Source organism: Trichechus manatus, unplaced genomic scaffold, assembly GCF_000243295.1.
Source record: "Trichechus manatus latirostris isolate Lorelei unplaced genomic scaffold, TriManLat1.0 scaffold00265, whole genome shotgun sequence".
NCBI lineage: Eukaryota > Metazoa > Chordata > Mammalia > Sirenia > Trichechidae > Trichechus > Trichechus manatus.
Genome location: NW_004444201.1, coordinates 1,459,867 through 1,486,481, shown reverse-complemented (window position 1 = coordinate 1,486,481; position 26,615 = coordinate 1,459,867). Strand labels below are relative to the sequence as shown.

The 26,615-nt window shown below is 38.7% G+C and overlaps 1 protein-coding gene across 5 annotated transcripts; it reads right to left on the bottom strand.

The window, feature by feature from the left end:
- Positions 1 to 409: 409 nt before the first annotated feature.
- On the bottom strand, positions 410 to 25,061 carry ZNF37A (zinc finger protein 37A). 5 transcript variants are annotated; one of them, XM_023724860.1, is made up of 7 exons: positions 25,018 to 25,061; positions 24,267 to 24,311; positions 17,934 to 17,978; positions 17,006 to 17,652; positions 16,640 to 16,735; positions 4,163 to 4,204; positions 410 to 3,596 (listed from the first exon to the last, which is right to left on the bottom strand). In XM_023724860.1, the coding sequence occupies exons 4-7, from the start codon at positions 17,037 to 17,039 to the stop codon at positions 2,140 to 2,142; spliced, it is 1,629 nt and encodes a 542-aa protein (XP_023580628.1). In that variant the 5' UTR covers positions 17,040 to 17,652; positions 17,934 to 17,978; positions 24,267 to 24,311; positions 25,018 to 25,061; the 3' UTR covers positions 410 to 2,139. The 5 variants fall into 5 exon arrangements, with proteins under 5 accessions (XP_023580628.1, XP_023580632.1, XP_023580629.1 ...); XM_023724864.1 differs by lacking the exons at positions 4,163 to 4,204; positions 25,018 to 25,061 and having other exon boundaries at positions 24,267 to 24,504; XM_023724861.1 differs by lacking the exons at positions 17,934 to 17,978; positions 25,018 to 25,061 and having other exon boundaries at positions 24,267 to 24,504.
- Between the last annotated feature and the right edge of the window lie 1,554 nt (positions 25,062 to 26,615).

Below are 26,615 nucleotides of genomic sequence, written 5' to 3'. Positions count from 1 at the left end.
GGCACAATCTACCTATTTCATGTGTTTTAGTTATCTAGTGCTGCTATAACAGAAATACCAAAAGTAAATGGCTTTAACAAACACATTTATTCTCTCACAGTTTAGGAGGTTAAAAGTCTTAATTCAGGGCACCAGCTCTAGCAGAAGGCTTTCCCTGTCAGTTCTAGGGGAAGATCCTTGTCTCCTCTCAACATCTGTGGGACCAGTGTTCCTTGTAGATCTCCATGTGTCTTGGCATCAACTTCCCCCTGGGTCTAGGAGGTTCTCAGCACAGGGACCCCTTGAGCCACACCCTCTTGTAAGGCTGTGACTCAAGATACACCCCATACTGATCCTACCTCATTAACACATAGAAGTTAGGATTTACACATCACAAAATTGAGGATAATTACATCAGACCACAAAACGGAAGACAACCACACAATACTGTGAAACATGGCCTAGCCAGGTTGACATATATTTTGTGGACACAATTCAATCCATGACATTATAACATTGTTTCTGGGGCTTAGACTGATAGCATTGAGCGTTCACCAAAGGCACATTCTAGTGGTAGTTCCTGAATTCTAATTTTTCTCAGCACTGCAAAACTGAAGAAAAATCTAGTTTTGTTGTTCTCCTTTACAGACTCCTGTTCTACACAGTGTTAGAATCCTGCAATTATCCTGGGAAACTAGCTATCTGCTTTACATCCTTAATGTTTCAGAGCTTTTTTTCACTGGAGCCTTTTACTGCTAAAGGCCCTGCTGCTTTCTAGTCCCCCACCTATCACCCTCTGCCTGGGACAAGCTCAATACTCAGGATCTATCCTACAGGCAGAAATGCCAAATGCTCCCAAGGAAAAGAGCTATATATTGCCCAGGTACTTTCTGTGATTCACCATTCTTCAGAATTTTACTCTAGTCTTCTGCTCATGCAGTAAATGCTTGCATTTAAATAGATGATTTTTGTGATTTACTGTGTCTTTCTAGTTGTTCTCAATGGCAGCATTGGCCTGCTACAAACTAACCTATTCAGAAGCAGAATCTATTTGCGTTTTTTTAAAGTTCCATATTTAACAGTGAATATGTCTGTATATGAATGTGATTTTTTTTAAAAAAAAAAAAAGCTACATCACCTATGAAACATATGTTTAAGCATGTGGGAAAAAAGAATTGGGTACAATAAATGATTCACAGAAGACATTCAGCTAAACTGCTAACACTTTCCAGGGGAGAAACTGCTACATTCCAGACCTACTCACTTCTACTATGTCCAACAAGTCACATGCAAGACAACTTACCCTGTCCCTTTATTCCACCTTTCCAGCACAGACAATCCAACATTAGTCTCCCTTGCATTATTCAAAACTCCTGATGGCAGGTTCCTGTCTTATGTATGTCCCAGGACGAGGATCTCTTTCTCTCCATCCAGACATCAGACTCCTCTTGCTGGTGGATCCCCTTGCTAAATGCCTCCCCTCAATTTGCCTATGTCTGAACAATAAGCCTTTCAATTGCTCATGATCACTGGCTACAGTGTGATGTGTATTTACATCTAATGCCGTCACCCGGAAGGAACAGCTGCTGGTATGGCAATAGGTCAAATTGGATTGTAACAAAGTAGAATACTATTTCTAAATGAAAAATTTTCTCCACATTTTCTAAATTGCTAGACACTCAAGTATCTCTGACATACTATAAAGTTGGATATTTGCTTAAAGTTTTCACATATTTAAAACATTTATAAGCATTTTCTCTAGTAACCATCTGATGTCCACTGAGATGCCACTTGTCAGTACACATGTCCAATGATTATCAGCTCACAGTAAATGTTTTCCTATAGTTTGTGCATGAACTCTTCTCTACCACTGGGGTTGACAAAGATTTCTACCCTGTGATTTCTCTGGTGTTTAGTGAGGTATAGCTTTGTGCAAAATGTTTCCTACATTTATTACCAATAGGTTTTCTCCATTCTGAGCTTTCTAATATACTGTATAGTTTGAATTCCAGTAGAAAGTTTTCCTACATTCAATATCCTCATATGATTTCTTTCCCTGTGTAAGTTGTATGACATACTGTGAGAAGTGTAGGTCAAAGGCTTGCTCAAAACAGTTAATAGATTTTTCTCCCTCTTTGTGTGCTCTGTTCTACGAAGTTTTTATTTCATCCTGTGATTCATATCCTTTACTACATTCATAGGGTTTCTTTCCAAGTGTGTTCTCTGATGAACAGTGAGTTTTGACTTTATATAGAATGATTTTCCACAAATATTACATTCATAGGGCTTCTCTCCTGTGTGTGTTCTATGATGAACAATGAGTTTTGACTTCACACAGAATGATTTTCCACATTCATTACATTCATAGGGCTTCTGTCTTATATGAGTTCTCTGATGAACAATTACAGCTGACTTCTGACGGAAGGTTTTTCCACATTCATTACATCCAAAAGGTTTCTCCCCTGTGTGTCTTCTCTTATGCTCTGTGAAACCTGAGTAATAGCAGAAAAATTTTCCACATTCAATACATTTATATGGTTTCTCACCTGTGTGCATTCTCAGATGTTTGGTGAGGGTTGACTTCTCAGAGAAGGATTTCCCACATTCGTTACATTCATAAGGTTTCTCCCCTGTGTGAGTTCTTTGATGTTTAAAGAGATCTGATTTTCTGAGAAAAGCCTTTCTACATTCACAGCATTCATAGGGCTTCTCCCCTGTGTGTGTCTTCTGATGTACTGTAAGGACTGACTTAAATGAGAAGGCTTTCCCACACTCATGACATTCATATGGTTTCTCCCCTGTGTGTGTTCTCTGATGTTGAGTGAGGGTTGACTTTTCACTGAAGGATTTCCCACATTCATGACATTCATAAGGTTTCTCCCCTGTGTGAATTCTCTGATGTTTAATGAGGTCTGAATTCTTGTTGAAACTTTTCCTACATTCATGACATTCAAATGTTTTTTCCTCTATGTTTGTTCTCTGATGTCTTCTAAGGGCTGACTTTTGCTTGAAGGTTTTTCCACATTTACGACATTCATAGGGTTTTTCTCCTTTGTGTGTTCTCTGATGTAAATCAAGGATTAGCTTTTCACTGAAAAAGTTTCCACACCCATTATATTCAATCATATTGTCTCTTTTGTGGGCTTTCTGAATTTGAGTTAAGTTTGCCTTCTGGCTAAAAGTGTGAATACTTCGATGTTCAAAGAGAATGGACTCCTCAAAGAAATTTTCTCTACATTCGTTAAATTCACAGTGATTCTCTCTTGGAGATATTTTCTCATTAAAAATGAGAGATGACATATCACCAAAGGTTTTCCCATATTCAGTATATTCACAAGTTTTCTCTCCAGTGTATGCTGTCTTATTCATAAAAAAGAGTGAATTATCACAGAAAGCTTTCCCACATTCATTATATTCAAAAGGTTGCTCCAAAATTTGAGTTTTCTGATGCTCAGCAAGGTATTCACTATGACAGAGAACTTTCCAATTTTTATTATACTCATAAGATTTCTCTTCAGGATGAGTTCTTGCATGCTTACTATCACCGTGCCATTTTCTACCTCTATTATACTCATTCGTCTTCTTCCTTGAATAGTTTCTACTGTCATTAATTAATTCTGAAATGTAAGGAGAGTGACAAGAATGATTAGTTAAGAAAGATATTTAGGAGAAACAGAGTTACCACTAGGCTTGGAGGAGATCATTTAGGCCCTTATCTCCTCATAACTAGATTACAAAAGTGTACAGTCTTTTCCTTCTTTCCCATTCTACACAGCAACAACAAATCAAATTTCTGAGAGATCTAAGTCATAAAGGAACAGTCCTATAAGTCAGGCTCTAGCTTTATTTCTAGCTATTATTCATTACGAAAAAAACACAGAACAAGAAGAGAAAAATCAATGAGCGGAGATTCACAGCTCTATTCTGGTTATTTTTCTTTCATTCTATCAGAGTTGTTCAAAAGCAAACTTCTCCTGACAGTCAACTCCTGTAATTCTGTTACAATGCTTTCTGCTTTTTCCCAAATAATTCTCCCTCTGATATAGTACTAATCCTCATTCGATATCTTATATCTACGTTTCCATATCTCTATATACCATAAAAACCTTAATGAAATTCTTAACCTGGTCCTAGAACATTCATTTACCATTATTATTATTATTACTATTTTGGTTATACATACCTGTTTCTCTGTCTTTGCTCAAGAAACACCAACGAAAAGTATCTAGGCAAATATATCTTCACATTAATTCACGTTAGAATCAAGCCATCATTTTAAGTCTAGAATGAGTATATTTTGCTCTGGCAAACCCAGCCATTTGTTCCTCATAAATTGTTCATTCTCATCTGTAATCTTATACTTGTGTTGTTTCATTTTGTTAGCTTACAGTCCAACAATATTTTAAAAAGCTGCCTTCCCAAATCTCCCTACCACTTGCTGCTTCATTTACTAAATAACTTGAAATGGCTGTTTAATTCATTTTAACACAAATATGAGCTGTAATTCTATAACGTTAATATTCTTGTTAAATGCTGAATTTTAAAACATTTGATAAAGTTTTTCTTTCATTTATCAACTATGTTCCTGGCAACTATCACTCTACCTATGATTTCCTCTGAAATGATACTTATCAATGGTACTTAACAAATAGTGTTTATCAGAATTACCTAAGCAACTTTTCCAAACACAAATTTTTTAGGTTTCACACTGAAATATGTAGTGATAAAATGCCTGTAATTTAATCTTTTGGTGACCCAATTATTTTCTGCTTTGAATTTTTTGCTGATACCATGTGTTTTCATTAATGGAAGCATCCTGAATCATTGAGTGTGTCTGAATTTTTGGTAGGTAGTGTGGATTTTTCTTCTTGTCCCCCTCCCATGGGCCTACCCTAAGTGTTTAGTGGCACATATGAAGTACCACTAATTATATCCCAGAGTATCCACCAGGGTCTATTGGTACATATGAATAACAAAAATTTTCAAAATTTCTTTTTCCTACCAAAAATTCAGACACCTCATACAATATCCTATAAAAACAGAAATTTACAGCACTCGCCCACTTTTTCAGTTTCAAATAGTCATAAAGGCCTCTGCCTTGTGGCAGCACACACTGTCAGTGGTACAGCAGCTTCCCAGTAAACCCAGAGGCTGAAAAAGTTCATGGTTGCTATACGTACCATGAAAGGGTTAAGATATTTCTGTAAAAACAACAAAAATAGGAAGACGCTAAAGAATAAAGAATTCAAAAAGGTATGTATGATTCTAGAACTAGATTTAGGAAGTAGAAAAAAGAGCAAGCCAAACCCAAAGATACCAGAAAACAGGAAATAAAAAAGATCAGAGCAGAAATAGAGAAAAAGAAAGCAATAGGGAATTAACAAAACCACAAGTTAGTATTTTGAAAGGATCAATAAAATCAACAAACCTTTAGCTAGACTGATAAAGAGAGCAAAGATGCAAATATCTAAAATCAGAAATGAAAGTAGGGCCATTACAACCAACTGTATTTATTTTTATCCTGAAATAAAAAAGACGAGAATACTATGAACAACTGTATGCCAAAAAATTAGATATTTTTGAAAAAATGAACAAATTCGTAGAAACACATAAACTACCTAAATTGACTCAAGAATTTAAAAAAACTCCACAAATTGAAACATTAAATCAGTAATCAAACACCTCCCAACAAAGAAAAAAAAAAAAAGGCCTGAACCAGATGGCTTCACTGGGGATTTCCACCAAACATTTATAGTAGAATTGACACAAATCTTAAACTCTTCCAAAAAAAAAAGAAGGTGATGTAACACTTCCTAAATAATTCAATGAGGCTAACATTAGTCTGATATCAAAGCCAATAAAGATACCACAAGAAAATAAAACTACAGACTAATATCTTTTATTAATATAGATGCAAAAATCTTTAACAAAATACTAGGAAACAGAATACAATACCACATTAAAAGGGATTATACACCATGAACAAGTGGGATTTATCTCAGGAATGCAAGAGTGGTTCGACTTTAGAATATCAAATAATGTAATACCAATTAACAGAAAAAAAGGTTAAGTACCTTGTGATCATCTTAATTGATACAGAAAGGGCATCTGAGAAACTCTAACACAATAAAAACACTAGAAAACTAGGAATAGAAGAGAACTCCCTTAACATGATAAAACGTATTTATGAAACACACACTGCTAACACCATACTCAATGGAGAAAGACTGAGAGTTTTCCCCTTAAGATCAGGAACAAGCCAAGGATGCCCAGTCTCACTCTGCTATTCAATATTACACTAGAACTCCTAGCCAGGGCAATTAGTCAAGAAAATTAAATAAAAGATATCCAAACCAGGAAGGAAATAGTAAAACTATCTCTCTTCACAGACTCCACAATCATTTATTTAGAAAATCCTGAAGAATCCACAAGAGAGCTACTAGAATTAATAAGATCAGCAAAGTAGCAGTGTATAAGGTCAAACTCACAAATCAGTTGTTTTTCTCTACATCAGTATCATGGATTGAATTGTGTCCCCCAAAAATATCTGTCAATTTGGCTAGGTCATGATTCCCAGTATTGTATGACTGTCTACCATTTTATTATCTGATGCGATTTCCCTCTGTGTCATAAATGCTATCACTATGATGTAATACGATGGATTAGTGGCAGTTATACTGATGAGGTCTGCAAGATTAGATAGTGTCTTAAGCCAATCTCTTTTGAGATATAAAACAGAGAAGCAAGCAGAGAAACATGAGCAGCTCATACTACCAAGAAAGCAGAGCGTGTCCTTTGGACCTGAGGTTTCTGCTCAAAGAAGCTCGTAGACCAAGGGAAGATTGATGACGTGGACCCTCCTCCAGCGACAACAGAGAAAGCCTTCCCCTGGAGCTGATGCTGTGAATTTGGACTCAGAGCCTATTATATTGTGAGAAAATAAATTTCTCTTTGTTAAAGCCATACTTATGTTATAGCAACACTAGATGACTAAGACAATCAGCAATAAGCGATCTGAGAAGGAAATTAAGAAAATAATTTACAATTGCATCTAAAAAGATTAAATTCCAAGGAATAAATTTAACCTGGGAGGTGAAAGACTTGTACACTGAAAACTACTAAACACTCCAGAAAGAAATTAAAGAAATCTAAATAAAAGAAAGGACATTCCACATTCATGGATTGGAAGACTCAATACTGTTAAGATGTCAATACTACCAAAGCAATCTGTAGAGTCAATGCAATACCTATCTCAATCCTAACAGCTTTCTTTGCATAAATGAAAAAGCCATCCTCAAACTCATATGGAATCACAAGGGGCCCCAAATAGCCAAAGCGATCTTGAAAAAGAAGAACAAAGTAAGAGGACTCACACTTCCCAATTTCAAAATGTACTACAAAGCTACAGTAATCAAAACAGTTTGGTACTGATATAATGACAGACATACAGACCAATGGAACAGAACAGAGAGTCTACAAATAAATCCATACACTTACAGTCAATTACTTTCAACAAGGGTGCTAAGTTCATTCAATGGGGAAAGAATAGTCTCTTCAATAAAATGTGCTGGGACAACTGGATTTCCACATCTAAAAGAATGAAGCTGAACCAATACCTCATACCACATATGAAAATTACCTCAAAATTGATCAATGATTTAAATATAATAACTAAAATCATAAAACTCTTAAAACAAAACATAAGGCAATGCTTTAAGAACTTGTTTTTGACAATGGATTCTTGACACTAAAAGCACAAGCAACAAAAGACAAAATAGATAAACTGGACTTCACAAAAATTAAAAACATTGGTGGACAAAACGACTTTGTCAAGAAAGTGAAGAGACAATTCATAAAATAGGAGAAAATATTTGGGAACCATGTATGTGATTAGAGTTTAATACTCAGAATATATAAAGAACTCCCACAACTCAATATCAAAAAGACAATCTCATCCAAAAATAGGCAAAGGACTTGAATGGGAATTTCACCAAGGAATATATACAGATGACCAATAAGCAATGAAAAAATGCTCAACATCATAATTCATTAGGGAAATGCAAATCAAAACCACAGTGAGATACCACCTCACACCCAATAGAATTACTATGCTCAGAAAAACAAAAAACAACAGGGATTAGTGAGGATGTGGAGAAATTAGAACACTCATCTATTGTTGCTGAGATTGTAAAATGGTACAGCTGCTATGGAAAAGTATGGCGGTTCCTCATCAACTTAAATATAGAATTACCATATGACCAAGTACAGAGAATTTATTGTCATTGTTAGGTGCCGTCGAGTCGATTCTGACTCATAGCAAACCTATGCACAACAGAAAAAACACTGCTTGGTTCTGTGCTATCGTCACAATTGTTATGCTTAAGCCTGCTGTTCCAGCCACTACATCAATCCATCTTGTTAAGGATCCTCCTCTTTTTCACAGACCCTCTACTTTACCAAGCATGACGTCCTTCTCCAGGGACTGGTCCCACCTGATAACATGTCCAAAGTACTGAGACAAAGTCTTGCCATCGCTGCTTCTAAGGAGCATTCTGGTTGCCCTTCTTCCAAGACGGATTTGTTCTTTCTTCTGGCAGTCCATGGTATATTCAATATTCTTCACCAACACCATAATTCAAAGGCATCAATTCTTCTTCAGTCTTCTTTATTCATCGTCCAGCTTTCCCATGTATATGAGGCAATTGAAAACACCATGGCTTGGGTCAGACGCACCTTAGTCCTTAAAGTGACATCTTTGCTTTTTAACACTTTAAAGAGGTCTTTTGCAGCAAATTTCTCGAATGCATGCATCATTTGATTTCTTGACTGCTACTTCCATGAGTGTTGATCGTGCAACGAAGTAAAATGAAATCCTTGACAATTTCAATATTTTCTCCATTTATCATGATGTTGCTTATTGGTTCATTTGTGATGACTTCTGTTTTCTTTATGGTAAGTTGTCATCTTTGATCTTCATCAATAAGTGCTTCAAGTACTCCTTAGTTTCAGCAAGCAAGGTTGTGTCATCTGCATATCACAGGTTGTTAATGAGTCTTCCTCCAATCCTGATGCTGCATTCATCTTCATGTATTTGCTCACCATACAAAGTATGGTGAAAGGATGTAACCCTGATGCACACCTTTCCTGACTTTAAACCACATAGTATCCTTGCTCTGAACAACCAACTGCCTCTTAGTTTATGTGCAGGTTCCTCATGAGCTCAATTAAGTGTTCTGAAATTACCATTCTTCATAATGTTATCCATAATTTGTTATAATCCACATATTCAAATATCTCTGCATAGTCAATAAAACACAGGTAAACATCTTTCTGGTGTTCTCTGCTTTCAGCCAATATTCATCTGCCATCAGCAATGATATTCCTCATCTCACGTCCTCTTCTGAATCCGGCTTGAATTTCTGGCAGTTCCCTGTCCATGTACTGCTGCAATCACTTTTGAATCATCTTCAGCAAAATTTTACTTGTTGTGATATTGATGATATTGTTCAATAATTTCTGCATATTGTTGGATCACCTTTCTTTGGAATGGGCATAAACAAGGTTCTCTTCCAGTTCGTTGGAGAGGCAGCTGTCCTCCAAATTTCTTGGCATAGGCGAGTGAGCACCTCCAGCACTGCTTTCGTTTGTTGAAACATCTCAATTGATAATCTGTCAATTCCTAAAACCAAAAAAAACAAACCCGCTGCCATCGAGTCAATTCTGACTCTTAGCAACCCTACAGGACAGAGTAGAACTGCCCCAGAGGGTTTCCAAGGAGCAGATGGTGGATTCGAACTGCCGATCTCTTGGTTAGCAGCTGAACAATTAACCACTGTGCCACCAGGACTCCTGTCAATTCCTAGAGCCTTATTTTTCACCAATGCCTTCAGTGAAGCTTGGACTTCTTCCTTCAGTACCATTTTGCAATGAATAACTTGTTGGTCTTACAAAATTCTATCACTTCTATCTCCAGTGTCACTTCCAACACCAAGGCCATACTTTCTAACTACTGATTCTTCTTTTTTGTTCCCAACTTTATCATTCCAACCACCAGTAATTATCAATGCATCTTGACTGCATGTTTAATCAACTTCAGACTGTAGAAGTTGGTAAAAGTCTTCAATTTCTTCATCTTTGGCCTTAGAGGTTGGTGTATAAATTTGAATAATAGTCATATTAACTGCTCTTCCTTGTAGCTGTATCACTGACAACGTGGTACTTTAGGATAGATCTTGAAATGTTCTTTTTGACGATGAATGTAACGCCGTTCCTCTTCAATTTGTCATTCCTGGCATAGTAGACCATATGACTGTCAGATTCAAAATGGACAATACCAGTCCATTTCAGCTCACTAATGCCTAGGATATTGATCTTTATGCATTGATTTGATTTTTGATGACTTCTAATTTTCCTAGATTCATACTTCATACATTCCACATTCCAATTATTAACGGATGTTTGCAGCTGTTTCTTCTCATTTTGAGTCATGGCACATCAACAAATGAAGATCCCGAAAGCTTGACGCCATTCACGTCATTAAGGTCAACTCTACTTTAAGGAGGCATCTCTTTCCCAGCCATATTTTGAGTGCCTTCCAACCTGAGGGGCTCATCTTCTGGCACTATGTCAATGTTTCACTGCTATTCATAAGGTTTTCACTGCCCAATATTTTCAGAAGTCGACCACCAGGTCTTCGTTTCTAGTCTGTCTTAGTCTGGAAGTTCTGCTGAAACCTGGCCACCATGAGTGACCCTGCTGGTATTTGAAGTACTGGTGGCATAGCTTCCAGCATCACAGCAACACCCGAGCCACCACAGTATAATAAACTGACAGACGAGTGGTGGAGAAACTACTAGAGACTACTAAATCTCTTCACTTTAAAATCTTGATGTTAATATAATAATCTTGGTATATTCTAACTATATACTTGGTATATTCATATTATGTCTCACGATAATTATATGTCATATATGAAGTTCTTTTCTCTCTAATGATTATGTTCACTTTAAAAAATTATTAGTAATAAGTTAACCATAGTCATTTTTAAGTTTTGTCATCTGCAGATAGTTTTTTTTTTTTTTTACTCTACCTGAAATAACTTGCTGTAAACCACAGGCCAAAGTATTTCAACAAAAATGAACTATCTCAGAGATCCATAGAAAGGACTATTTCTGGGCGTGGACTTTTAATGACACTGCTTACTCAAATACAGGATTTCCAGAACTTTTGTGGAAAAGTTGATGGGTTCACAAGAGTGTAAGCCTAAAATCTAATGGAAAAAGAATTAATTACAAAGGACTGAATAAACTGAAAATTATGGCTTTTTTTTTTTTTTTTTTTTGAGTATTGCTGATGTTTAGTGGTCTCTTTTTCAAATATAAAAAAAAAATCATTTTCCCCCCATGTATAACTCATAAAAATTTAACAGGTGTGCTTTTTTAAACAAAAATGAAACGTTTATCTTTTCTCCTTGCCTGATCCCTCCAGAACTGGAAAACTCTTAATGAGTATTCTTATTTTTATGGCAATGTAATTATCTGCATAAGTTTAATAAAAATCTATCCTCCTTGTTAAAAGAATGTAATTGGAAATCTCACCTATATAAATAACCAAACTTTTGGCTGGAATGTCATATTTGAGAATAATGCTCAGAGAATCAGGTATAACCAGATACTTTTAATGAACTAAGATTGACTTTATGGAGCCAATGTTTACAAAATCCTCCCAGGAAAACTGGCCTGGCATGTGACTTACAAGGTTCCCAGTTGGACAAATGAGTAAGAAAGGTCACTTCCTGGCAAGCCCAGGAATCATACGATATTTTGAGACCTCGAGAAAAGAGGAACTCACCAAAATCTGTGAGTACTTGAAATCTGATGGCAAGTTCTTGGCTTGACTTCCTAGTCTCAAGAGGCTTTTACATGTTTAATCTTAAGTTCTTATAAAAAAACTTCCAGCAAAGCAAATTGAAAATCCATAGATGATAAATTATCATTCTTGCTAAATTATCAGTCTTGCTTTACCTATGTAAATAACGATAAACAGCTTTATTTTTAGATCAAAAATAACTTTGCTTTGATACTGTCTTTTGATCAAGAGGAGGGTGACTGTAGAGAGAAATTTCATGTTACAATAGATAATTATGGCAAGCTCTTGCGGGCTATCAAGTTCTGGTTCTATTCAATGTCTTTGAGCTATTTTACATCTTTTGTGAACTACAGACAACTAATGGTTTTGTTTTCTACCTGCATAGTGAACTTGTTCTTCTTACATAGATTATGCTTTATGAGTCTATAATCAATTACTCAAAGGGAGAACTTGAACTATGAGAAAGGCTAAGACTTCTAGTGATTGTGAACAAGTCATTAAACAACTGACAGAACAACTATCAAAAAAGGGTCCAAGGGCTGTGGGGACCATGGTCTCGGGGAACAGCTAGCTCAAGTGGCATAACACAGTTCTACATTCTACCTTGGTAGTAGCGTCTGGGGTCTTAAAAGCCTGTGTGTGAGCAGCCATCTATGATACTCCACTGGTCTCACCCCTTCAGAAGCAAGGGAGAATGAAGAGAACAGGATACAAGGAAAAGATCTGTCCAGAGGACTAACAGACCACAGCTACCATGGCCTCCACCAGACTGAGTCCACTACAGCTAGATGGTGCCCTGCTACCACCACTGACTGCTCTGACCGGGATCACAACAAATGGTCCTGGACAGAGCTGGAGAAGGATGTAGAACAAAATTCTAACTCACAAAAAAAGACCAGATTTACTGGCCTGACAGAAACTGGAGAAACCCCGAGAGTATGGTCCCCGGACACCCTTTTAGCTCAGTGGTGAAGTCACCCCCGAGGTTAACCACTCAGCCAGGGACTGGACAGCCCCATAAAACAAAACGGGACCAATGAGGCACAGCAGTCCAGGGGCAAGGACTAGAAGGCAGGAGGGGACAGGAAAGCCAGTGATAGGGAACCCAAAGTTGAGAAGGGACAGTGTTGGCACGTCGTGGGATTGTTAACTGTTGTCATAGGGCAATATGCGTACTGGTTAATGAGAAACTATTCTGCAAACCTTCATCTAAGGTACAAAAAAAAAAAATTATCTATGTGAGATCAAACTGACAACAGCAACTCATAAGGTTTGATGGGAAGCCTAGGGGGCAGTGAGTTGAAGATAATGGTGATGGAATAATTTGGAAAAGGATAATGAGAATAGCAGCACAACTGGAAGAATGTAATCGATGTCACTGAAACGTACATGTAAAAACTTTTGAAATGGTGTAACTTTGGCTATGTATATTTTCACCGAAAAAAAAGGTCCTCCAAGGTTGAGAAGGGAGGGTATTGACATGTCGTGGGGTTGTTAACCAATGTCATAAAACAATATGTGTACTGATGTTTAATGAGAAACTACTTGTTCTGTAAACCTTCATCTAAAGAACAACAAAAAAATTTTTTTAAAAAAAAGGGTCCATTGACTAAGAGCATAATAATTGCTGTTCTATAGCAGCCATGGCTCCCTTAGTTACTGGAATTGGCTTAACCTGTGTGAAAAAAATTGTTTTAAGGTTGCAAATAGTGTTAGACAAAATGACTCTAGAATTAGATAGCTGTTAATGATCCAGGCGATGCTGTTATCTTCTCTCTCTACTGAAGTAGCACAGATAATGATACTACAAAATAGACTAGCTCTTGATTATTTACTTGCTTCCCAAGGAGGAGTTTGAGCTTTGGTAAAAGAAAATTACTGTGTATACATTAATGACACCCAAGTGGAAGTGTATCAGGATATAGTTTTAGCTGAAATTCATGCTGAAGATTCAGTTCATGTTGCAGATGGTCCCCTTGCATCTTCTTGGGATTTGTTTTCATGGTTAGGAAATGTGGGCTAATGGGCCAGACAAGTCTTTCAGACCATTGGCTAATGCATTCTCCTCCTTTTGATCTTTTATATTATAATAAAGCTACTAAGCAATTTGGTATCTGGGGTCTTAAAAGCTCGTGAGCAGCCATTTAAGGTAAATCAAATGATCTTCTTCTGACTGGAAGAATACTGAAGAGAAGAAGCTAAGGAACCAACAGAAATAATGTATGTTTCACAAAATGTATCTAATAAAGCAGCACCTATGATTACTGAGACCCAAAGAACCTAGATGGTACCTGGCTAACACTTGATTGAGCAAAGATTCTAACTGAATCATGATCAAAAGAAGGGACTGTGAAATAAAATTAAAAATAAACATATTACTTTGATTTCAAGCTGTTCCTCTTACTCATGAGCCTAAAAAAAAAAAAAAATTGACCCCAAACTTCAAAACTGCTAATATACTTTGCAGCATTGATAACTTTTTTCCACCTTAAAAAGTGTAAAGTAAAAAAAAAAACTTATTGCCACCGAGTCAATTCCAACTCATACTGACCCTATAGGACAGGGAAGAACTGTCCCGTAGGGTTTCCAAGGCTGTAAATCTTTATGGAAGAAGACTGTCACATCTTTCTCCCATGGAGTGGCTGGGGATTCGAGCCATCCATGTTTCATTTAGCAGCCAAGCACTTACCCGCTGTGTTACCAGGGCTCTATGAGTCAGAAATGACTTGACAGCAATGGGTTTGATTTGGAAAGGGTGCAGTCAGTAACAAACTCATTACCTTGCAACTTAACGAAAAAGACTGCGTGTTCCTTAAACTTGTCTTCAAGGGGTCTCATAGCTACAAACATGTAAATAGCCAGACTTTCAGGAGTCATTTTTTAAATGATAAATCAATAACCATTAAGTACTATGTCACCAAGGAAACTTGTATTCACTAAGCAAAAAACAAAGAAAACTACACCAAAAGATTTGCGCTACCATGTGTCTATCAGTTTGTTGTAAAGTGGTGGCTTGTGTGTTGCTGGGATGCTGGAAGCTATGGCCCCTTTATTTCGAATACCAGCAGGGTCACCCATGGTAGGTTTCAGAGGCACTTCCAGACTAAGACCAGGAAGAAGGACCTGGCAGTCTACTTCTGAAAAAATTGGCCAGTGAAAACCTTATGGATAGCAGCGGAACATTGATATAGTGAGGGACATGAGCCCCTCAGGTTGGAAGGCACTCAAAATACAATGGGGGAAGAGCTGCCTCCTCAAAGTAGAGTTGACCTTAACGACGTGGATGGAATCAAGCTTTCAGGACCTTCATTTGCTGATGTGCCATGATTCACAATTAGAAGACAGCTGCAAACGTCCCTTAATGATCAGAATGTGGAACGTATGAAATATGAAATCTGAGAAAATTGAAGTCATCAAAAATGAAATGGAATGCATAAAGATCAATATCCTAGGCATTAGTGAGCTGAAATGGACTGGTATTAGTCATTTTTAATCTGACAATCATATCGCTTCCTATGCCTGGAATGACAAATTGAAGATGAATGGTGTCACACTCATCGTCAAAAAGAACATTTCAAGATCTATCCTGAAGTACAACACTGTCAGTGATAGGATAATATCCATATGCCTACAAGGAAGACCAGTTAATACAACTGTTATTCAAATTTATGCACCAACCACTAAGGCCAAAGAAGAAGAAATTGAAGAATTTGACTAACTTCTGCAGTCTGAAGTTGACCAAACATGCAATCAAGATGTATTGATAATTACTGGTAATTGGAATGCAAAAGTTGAGAACAAAGAAGAAGGATCAGTAGTTGAAAAATATGGCCTTGGTGATAGAAATGACGCCGGAGATCGCGTGATAGATTTTGCAAGACCAACGACTTATTCTTTGCAAATACCTTTTTTATCAACATAAATGGTGACTATACACGTGGACCTCCTGGATGGAAAACATAGGAATCAAATAGACTACCCCTGTGGAAACAGATAATTGAAAAGCTCAATATCATCAGTCAGAACAAGGCCAGGTGCCAACTACAGAACAATCAATTGCCCATATGCAAATGCAAGATGAAGCTGAAGAAAATCAAAACAAGTCCAGGAGAACCAAAATAGGACCTTGAGTATATCCCACTGAATTTGGAGACCATCTCAAGAATGGATTTGATGCACTGAACACTCATGACAGAAGACCAGACAAGTTGTGGGATGGCATCAAGGACATCATACATGAAGAAAGCAAAAGGTCATTAAAAAGACAGGAAAGAAGAAAAGACCAAAATGGATGTCAGAAGAGGCTCTGAAACTTGATCTTGAACACAGAATAGCTATAGCAAATGGAATATATGAGGAAGTAAAAGAGCTGACCAGAAGATTTCAAAGGGCAGCTCGAAAAGACAAAGTACTGTAATGAAATGTACAAAGACCTGGAGTTAGAAAACCAAAAGGGAAGAAAATGCTTGGCATTTCTCAAGATGAAAGAACTGAAGAAAAAATTCAGTCCTCACGTTCTCTGGAGAAGGACATCATATTTGGTAAAGTAGAGGGTCAGTGAAAGAGAGGAAGACCCTCAATGAGATGGACTGACATGAGGCTGCAACAGTGGGCTCAAATATAGCAACGACTGTGACAGTAGAACAGGACCAAGCAGTGTTTCTTTCTGCTGTACATACGGTCTCTATGCATCAGAACCTACTTGATGGCACCTAACGACAACCTCTAAACTAACACCCTTTGCGAACTGATTTCTCCCTAAATTCCATCTGGCTCAAAGTTACTAACTCACCTGGGTAGCTCAGGTTGGAGAATTCTTCCTCTAATATCAATGGCTCTTCTCCTTGCTCCAACTTGAGGATGACTTCTGGTTTAGAGATACAATATCCTGTGAATGAGAATTATATGAGTTGGGACAAGCTTAATGGGTTTCAGGGCCTCTGAAGGAAGAGGGTAATATACCTTAAAGACTGCACAATAAAAGGTTCATTTAATCCTTCATGGGGCTGAAAAAACACATTTTTTCTGGTACCCAAAATGGATCTTTGATCGCTGAACCTCAAACATAACTATTATTATATTCTACAAAAATTCCACAAGTTTCTCTAAGTAAAAAGGGCCATGCATATGGGGAATTTACGTGGGAAACAATCCCTACCCACTGAGACGAGGTGGCTGTAATTCTCCAGCATCACATCCCTGTACAGGGTCCTCTGAGTAGGCTCCAGGTGCTGCCACTCCTCTTGGGTGAAGCCCACAGTCACATCCCTGAATGATACTGACCCCTGGAACAGCGTATTTTTTGCTCAGTCTGAATGGTCACAATTGGATGATATGAAAAAGGTATTTAAGGAGCAAATTCTTATCATTTTTACTGTTGAAAATTGACCAGAAAATGTTACAAAGGATCTCTACTATATGCCTTATTTTGTGTTGTATTTTGTAGGTAACAAAGAAATAACAGTGGAAATACCATGTCAGTGAATTAATTTCCTACTTAGTGTAAAAAATCAGAGTGCCCACATGTGCTTAAAATATTACTTTCTGAGTATTCCAAGTTGAATAAAATACTCTTCCTTATCTCAAGAAACTTACTCTCTCATGAATACACATACAAAGACATACCTACCATAGGACTTTAAGGATCCACACCACAAATATGTGCAATTCAGACAGGTATCATAAAGGAGTTTTGTGCAAGTTCATGGCTGAGTGGGTCAGCACCTTGGATTTTACTGAAGATATGTTAAATACAAATATAGTTTCTTCGCAAATATGAAGCAAAATCATAAACGGTAAGAAGATCTGAAAAAAACACGTGGCAAGGTCATGGAACTGCATAACCGGACAGGAAAACAGGTCTGAACCTGTAATGAGATAAAAGCTGGAGGGGAGGGCACAACAATGACTAAGGAGTGTATTTGGCTTTAATCCTGTTACCGATCTCCCAAAATATTTAATCACTCACATAGTAAGTAATATAGGATTATCTTGCATACTTTCTTGGGGCATAATCATTGACCTGCCCTCCCTCCCTCCAGATCACTGATGTAATGGGAAGCCAATGGTGAACTGCAAATACACACCTGAGTCCCAGTCACACAATCAATTTTCACTGTGGAGCAATGTTCCTAAAGTAAACATAGGTACTATGTTAGAGAGAGAGCCAGAGCTGGGTCATCCATATTCAGGGAGCAGTAGTGGAGATGCAGAGCAGGGACACACTACACAGAGAGAGAAAGGTTTACTCCCAGAGCTTCTGCGTGGGCAGCCTTAGAGGTTAGCAGGGTGGGTGCAGAGTGACAAGGAGACTGATGCTGGACATGCAGCACTCTAAATAATGTCTTTGGAACACAGAAATGAAGATGTCCATTTGCAGGTTGGAAAGATGATTCTGGAGCTCAAGAAAGAGGCCTATCATGAAAAAATGGCAACTCTGCATCACTGAGGGTACCGAGTGAATCAGAAGCTCACAAAGGAGACAAATATTGAGGCAAGAAAAATACCAGCACAGAATTTGAGGGGACATCAACATTTAAGTGCCTGGCAGAAAAAGAAAAAAAGACTATGAAGGCTGAGAAGGAATTTTCTGAAAACTGAGAACAGAACCAGAAGACAAGAGAGTAGTGAAAAATAAAAGAGGAGACAATTTCACAAACAACTGATACTTCCAATTAAGATGGTGGACTTAGAACACACATCTACCTCTGATGCCTCAAAAATGCACGTGGAAAAAACATGAACAATAAATGTAGACCACTCTGACTGGAATCACAGTAGAGGGTCCCGGACAAAGTGGGAGAAAAATATAGAACACAATTCAAATTCACAAAAAAGACCAGAGTTACTGGTCTGACAGAGACTGGAGGAACCCCTGAGATTATGGCCCCTAGACATACTTCTAACTCAGAGCTGAAGCCACTTCCCAAGTTCATCTTTCAGCCAAAGATTAGATAGGCCTATAAAACAAACAGTAACCCACGTGAGGAAAGTGCTCCTAGATCAATCGAGTATACAAGACCAAATGGGCAACACTTGTGCAAAAGCAAAAATGACAAGACAGAAAGGGACAGGAAAACTGAATGAATGGAAGCAGGGAACCTAGGGTGGAAAGTAGGAGAGTGCTGACACATTGTGGGGATTGCAACCAATGTCATGAAACAATTTGTATATAAATTTTTGAAGGAGAAACTAATTTGCTCTGTAAACTTTCACCTAAAGCACAATAAAATAAAACAATAAATGTGAAACTAACAGTTGATGTTGTTGTTAGGTGCCATTGAGTCAATTTCAACTCATAGCGACCTTACAAGACAGAGTAGAACTGCCCCACAGAGTTTCCAAGGAGCGGCTGGTAGATTTGAACTGCTGACCTTTTGGTTAGGAGCCGAGATCTTAACCACGACACCAGCAGACTTTGCTGAGAAAGTATTGTTTCTGAACACTAATCTGAAGCTTCTACATTTTGACTACTAAAACTTAAAATAATTCTAATAAAAAAGGAATAATTTACTCATATCAACTAACGTACATAGATTTCAAATTCAACAGTGACTGGAAAAAAGTTACAAAACCAGATATACATTATAAAATCGAAAAACTAAATCCACTGACGTTGAGTCAATTCCAACTCATAACTCCATTTGTTACAGAGTTGAACTCAACTTCACTGGGTTTTCTTGGGAAACCCTGGTGTCAAGAGTGGTTAAGATTTCGGCTGCCAACCAAAAGGAAACCCTATGGGGCAGTTCTACTCAGTTCTCAGAATGGACTCGATGGTAACAGGTTTGGTTTTTGGTTGGGTTTTCTTGGCTGTAATCTTTACGGAAGTAGATTGCCAGGCCCTGACTATGTAAATATTTTAAAGCACCCAAAATAATATTTGTCTTTCAATTATACAAATACATTCATGTGGAAGTACGAAGAGTGAATTAGAAGAGTAAGTATCAATATCTTGGGAATCATCACATCAAGGTATAAAAGGGAACTGGGAAGAATAGTCAAAGGGAATTTTATCTAAAATGCCTCATTTTCACTCTTAAAATGGAGATTTTAAAAAGTACATGTTGTTGTTAACTGCCATCAAGTCGGCCCCTAACTCATGGTGGCCCCATGTGTTACAGAGCAGAACTGTTCCATGGGGTTTTCTTGGCTGTAATATTTACAGAAGCAGATTGCTGGCCCTTTTCTTCCACAGAGCCACTGGCTGGGTTTGAACCACCAACTTCCAGGTTAGCAGCTGATCGCTAACTGCTTTTATCACCCAAGCTTCTAAAAAGTACATACATGGAGATAAAGTCACTGAAAGTAAATATAAAAAATATTTATAGTTGTTAATTCAAGGACGCGGAACAGTTACCAATTGTTGTTGTTGTTGGTAAGTGCTGTCAAGTCAGTTCCGACTCAGAGCAACCCCATGTACAACAGAACAAAACACTGCACAGTCCTGCACCATCCTCACAATCTTTATGCTTAAGCCCATCATTGCAGCCACTGCCTCAATCTATCTCGTTGAGGGTCTTCCTCTTTTTTCTGACCCTCTACTTTACCAAGCATGATGTCCTTCTCCAGGGACTGATCCCTCCTGATTACATGTCCAGAGTATGTAAGACGTAGTCTCGCCATCCTTGCTTCTAAGGATCATTCTAGTTGTACTTCTTCCAAGATAGACTTGTTAGTTCTTTTGGCCATCCATGGTATATTCAATATTCTTCTCCAATCCCACGATTCAATGGCGTCAATTCTTCTTCAGTCTTCCTTACTCATTGTCCAGCTTTCGCACACATATGAAGCAACTGAAAACACCATGGCTTGGGTCAGGAGCACCTTAGTCTTCAAGGTGACATCTTTGCTTTTCAACACTTTGAAGAAATCTTTTGTAGCAGATTTGCCCAATGCAATGCGTCTTTTGATTTCTTGACTGTTGTTCCCATGGGTGTTGATTGTGGATGCAAGTAAAATGAAATCCTTGACAACTCCAATCTTTTCTCCATTTATCCTGATGTTGCTTATTGGTCCCGTTGAGAGGATTTAAGTTACCAATTACCCTATTCTTTATTGATGTTATGGATTGAATTGTTTCTGCCAAAAATGTATGTCAACTTGGCTAGGCCATGATTCCCAGTATTGCGTGGTTGTCCAATACAATACTTTGTGATCTGATACGATTTTCCTATGTGTTGTAAATCCTAACCTCTATGATGTTAATCAGGCAGGATCAGAGGCAGTTATGTTAATGAGGCAGGACTCAATCTACAAGATTAGGTTATATTTTAAGTCAATCTCTTTTGAGATATAAAAGAGAGAAGTGAGCAGGGAGACAATGGGACCTCATATCACCAAGAAAGTAGTACCAGGAGCAGAGTATGTCCTTTGGACCCAGGGTCCCTGCACTGAGAAGCTCCTAAACCAGGGGAAGACTGATGACAAAGACCTTCCTCCAGAGTCGACAGAGAGAGAAAGCCTTCCCCTGGAGGTGACACCCTGAATTCGGACTTCTAGCCTACTAGACTGTGAGAGAATAAACTTCTGTTTGTTGAAGCCGTCCACTTGTGGTATTTCTGTTACAGCAGCACTAGATAGCGAAGACAATTAACTTTCTATGTTTTTTATTTTTTCAAAAATGACAATGAAAAGGAATAAATTGAAACTTGCAAAAAAAATCAAGTTGGCAAACTACTTAGATCGACAATCAATGCCCAAGGAAGCAGTAGTCAAGAAATCAAATAACGTATTTGTCTTGCGTTGGGTTCTCTAGAGAAACAAAACCAGTAAAGCGTATAAATATACAGAGAGAGAGATTTATATCAAGGAAACAGCTCATGCGATTGTAGAGGCTAGAATGCCCCAAGTCCATGGATCAGGGTAGAGGCCTCTTCCAAGTGACGCAGCCTTAGAAGCCAGTGAGCCCAAGATCAGCAGGTCAGAGAGCAGGGCTCCGCTTACAGGCTGTGAAGATCGATGAATCCCAAGTTCGGCAGATAAGCTGACCACTCAAGTCCCAAGAACCGGAGATGAGATGACAGGAGGCAGCCGCAGGATCCAAAGTGAGAAAAAAGCCAGAACATCTGCTTATATTCAGATGTGGGCCACAACCCCAAGGAGACTGCCTTTCATCTGACTGGCTACTCACAGTAGATTCAATCATGGGAGTGATCACATTAAAACACTGAGAATCATGGCCCAGCCAAGCTGACACACAATCTTAACCATCACAATATTGCATTGGGCAAACCTGCAGCAAAAGACCTCTTCAAAGATTTAAAAAGCAAAAATGTCACTTTGATGAGTAAGGTGCACCTGACCCAAGCCATGATCTTTTCAATCACCTCATATGCATGCAAAAGTTGGACAACGGAAAAGAAAGACAGAAGAATCGATGCATTCAAACTGTGGTTTTGGTGACAAAGAATATTAAGTATATCACGGACTGGCAGAAGAATGAACAAATCAGTACTAGAAGAAATACAACCAGAAAGCTCCTTAGATGCTAGGATGGCAAAACTCTGACTTGCTTACTTTAGACGTATCATCAGGAAAGACAAATCGCTAGAAAAGGACATTATGTTTGTAAAGTAGAGGGCCAATGAAAACAAGGGAAACTCTCAATTAGATGGACTAACACAATAGCTGCAGCAATGGTCTCAAACACATCAACGATCATGAAGATGGCTCAAGACCAGGCAACTTTTTGTTCTGTTATACCTAAGGTTACCATGACTCCAAGCCAACTAAATGGCAGCTACCAACAACCACATGTCAGGAAAGTGTTAAACTGGTTAACATATAAGGACCTCTTACAAGTCAAGAAGATAAAAGATTGGTTTACAGAAAGTGAAATAAATAGAACTCGATCAAGGCCACTCATTAAGAAATGAAACATGCATTTACAGGCTGTGAACCTGATGTCAATCACAGAGACACATCTACATCCGAGAAACAGACACCATTTGCCAATAATACCCACAAAAAATTCTGAAGCCAAGCTGTTTAAAGTGTTATGACGTAGTTTAGGCTGCTCAGTTCACAGCATCCCAGACCGGCCCCAAGGAGATGAGCACCAAAGTCGGGAGGAATTGTTCAGAAATGTTTCCAGCAATTTCACAGAGTGCTTTTATGTCTCTTGAATCTTTTTTTTTTTCTTTAAATTGGGTTTTTATTTCAAATATCTGATTTTTTAATATTATTTTTCTAGTACTATATCTCATCATTTTTTTTAGTGTGTTGGAGATTAAAGAAGAAAAAAAAGCACTGCTCTAGAGTCATCTTAGCTCTGACTTCCTCCCTTTTATACCCTTCACACTTTTTGATAAAAAGCAACTTTTTAATCATGACTTTTCCAATATTATTCAATAGGACTCAACTCTTCACATTATAAACCCTAAATTCTTCATGACAGCATCGATGGCCCAGCATTGACCTCTATGCCATCTCTCATTACTCCCTGACAGGAAACTGATCTAAGTAAAGACGCTTTCCGGGCCCTGCAGGTGCCTTCATCAGTCCATCAGGTGCTGCTCTCTCCAGCTAGAGTACCTGGCCAGGCTCTGCAATGACTCAGATCCTGCCCAGTCACCAGGGCAATCACAGAGCCCACCTCATCCCACTAACCACTCTGGATCGCCCCATTCTACCTGGATTCATACCTGGAATACCCTGGAGTCCTAACGCTGGCACAATTCATTTGAATTATTTAACCACATACTTCCTTCTGCTATCTATTAACTTTTTCCCTGGAAATGGACAAAAATTATTCACTTCATTCCTACCACTTCTTTATGTAATTGCAGGATTGTCATTGGAAGTTCATAATTTTTTTTTTTTAATGTTCCAGTATCATAACTCAGTAAGACCATAAGATCTGCATTTACCGACATGACATCTTTGCCCTACTATTGACCTTCTACTCTGTATCAGGAGTCGGCAAACACCTTCTGTAAAGGGCCAAGCAGTATGAGCTGGAGTCAACTCAACAGCAACTAACCACAACAACAACAATAACAATAGTAGGTATTTTAGGCTTGTGGGCTGTACAGTCTGTCTCAACCACTCAGCTCTGTCCTTGCAGTGAGAAAGTAGCCACAGACAATGCATAACAAATAGGCGTGCGTATGTCCCAATATAAGTTGACTTACAGACAGTGAAATTTGAATTTTATCTACTTTTTACATCACAAAATATTGTTTTTGATTTTTTCCTTAATTATTTAAAAGTGTAAAAAACATTCTTAGCTTGTGGGCCATAAAAAAACAAGGAATGGGCTAGATTTGTCCCATGGACTGTAATTTGCTTACCTCTGCTTTTTATTTTCCCTGATGTTAACTAATATTTATTTCCATTATTTCATATGAATGTGTAGACATTTTGTAAGCCCCACAGAATCACTGTTAAGCAAAATGGTGAACACATGAACACCTCACCTGGGATGTGATCATTTTCCGCTGGTCTTGGAAGAATGTAGAGACCTGTGAGAGCACAGTTGAGAGACAAGAAAACATCATGAGAGATGTCTTAGAACTCCTGGACTCACCTGCCTAAACAGCTCCACACAGCAGCTGGCAAAATGCCTCTGTATGGGAAATTCCTTTAGAAGGGGCAGAATGGACAACAGTGAGGGAGGGAGCACCCATATGCCCATGTGTGACTTTGGTATACTTACGTGGTGCTTGGACATGTTCCTTTTCATTAGGCAAATAAAAATATTGTTTTCTACTGAAAACAATTTATGCTCCACGCTAACACAGAAAAATGTAAATCAACACATTAAACTAATTCAATTTAGGATAAGTCAAAGGATGGAACATACTGCATTCATTAAAACTGATGCTGAGAAAAATAGTCTGTAATGTTTATTCTACGCCAGAGAACCCCAAAAAGGTTCTGAAAAAAAGGGGTGTTTTAAGGCCTGGACTTTTTTGGAAGAAAAAAAAAAGAGCTCTAACTGGGTTTTAGGTTCTCAAAAGTATCTCTGGATTTAAAAAACTAACTGGTTTCTTACCTATTGTCAAAGCAGAAAAGAGACTCAATGTCTGCTCTTAACTGCCACACACACAAAAAAAAGTGTGCCCTTAACCAGTCACTTAACCTTTTAGGCCTATTTCCTTCCTCTCCATGCCCACCTTTTAAATAAAGCAAAAAAAGATAAGACTTAAGAGTCCTTTCTTACAGTACCATAGATGGGGTATCAGCATATCTCCAGTTGTGCCATGGTGCATAGGTACCTCAGAATCTAGAAAGAGCGAGTAAAGAATGAAGGGATAGGGGAGGTACTTCCCTTCTCTGTGGCTGGACAGCTTTCCCTGCCCCCTTTCCCCCCATGTTGCCCTCACATCTCCTCAAGAAGCAGTATTTTCTATTCCCTCTCCTTTGCCCTCTTCCCCCAACCACAGCTCACGTCTCTATCCTAAAAGTTGGTCCAAAGCCTCCACCATCACCCACTGTGTGAGGGATTCTGTATGTGGCACCACCATCCAGCTCTCACTGGAGGACCCTGAATTGCTTCTGGCTGAGCAAATCAAAGCTCCTGGGACCTTCCACTTGAGGTCTCGATCTCTGCTGAGATCTCAGGTCAGCTGGCTAGGTGTCCTTCTAGGAGGGATTCCTGCTCCTAGAACCCTACTTCTCACCTCACAAGAGCTTCCTTGTTCCAAGGGAGCTGGACCCTAAGTCTTTTAGTTAGAATCCTCATCCAGGTTCTAAACCTCTTGGATCTTCCTGGAATCACCAGCTAGATCTTCTGTAAATGTAAACTGGTGCCATCAAGGACACAGACAAGGCAAGCAGTGTTGGGGGGACCTGGACACCTCCATTTATGTGCCTAACCTACCGGTTCTTTACAGACAAGAAATTCCCCAAATCCAATGTCACATTCACTCAAAATTATTTCCTTGAGGCATTAGAGCCATGAAGCTGCTGACTGCGGGAAGAGACCCAGGCTTGCCCTTAAAAACCCGGTCAACTTCACAAAAAAAGACCAGACTTACTGGTCTGACAGACTGCAGGAATCCCAAGACTATGGCCCCTGGACACCCTTTTAATGCAGAACCGAAGCCACTCCAGAAGTTCATCCTTCAGCCAAAGATTACACAGGTCTACAAAACAAACAATAACACACGTGAAGAACGTGCTTCTTAACTCAATCATGGAAATGAGACCAAATGGGCAACACCTGGCCAAAAGCAAAATGAGAAGACAGGAAGGGGCAGGAAAACTGGACGAACGGAAATGGGGGACCTGGGGTGAAACGGAGAATGTGGGCACATCGCCAGGATTGCAACCAATGTCACAAAACAATCTGTGTATAAACTGTTGACTGAGAAAGTAACTTGCTCTGTAAATTTTCACTTAAAGCACAATTTAAAAACAAAGCACTGGATGCAGTGGAGTCAACTCCGACTCACGGCAACCCCCTGTGCGTCAGAGTCGCCCTGTGAGGGCCAGGGTTTGCAATGGCTCATTTTTTGTAAGTAGATGACCAGGCCGTTCTTTCGAGTGTCTCTGGGTGGACTCTGATCTGCAGCCTACAGGTAAACAGCTGAGCGCCGGTACTGTGTGCACCACCCAGAGACTCCATGGTTGCCCTTTGTTACGGTTTTATGCGGGGCAGACCATGAAGTACCGAATCGATCCTTGCTCGTTCATCTGCGACATTCGCCAGCCCGACTGTTCTGTCACCTCTCCGAGGCTCAGTCTCATTATTACAGTGGGGACTCAACAGCAGCCACAGTTGGGAGATTTACGCGAGATCCTGAGCTCCAAGAACAAGGCCC

Bases quoted from the DNA above. Each gene is read 5' to 3' on its own strand.
- ZNF37A (XM_023724860.1), bottom strand. From the start codon at position 17,039: ATGCTGGAGAATTACAGCCACCTCGTCTCAGTGG. The intron at 4,205-16,639 runs GTGAGTTAGTAA...ATATTTGCCTAG, and splicing joins CTCCAACCTGAGCTACCCAG to ATACTTTTCGTTGGTGTTTC. The intron at 3,597-4,162 runs GTATGTATAACC...CTTACATTTCAG, and splicing joins GAGCAAAGACAGAGAAACAG to AATTAATTAATGACAGTAGA.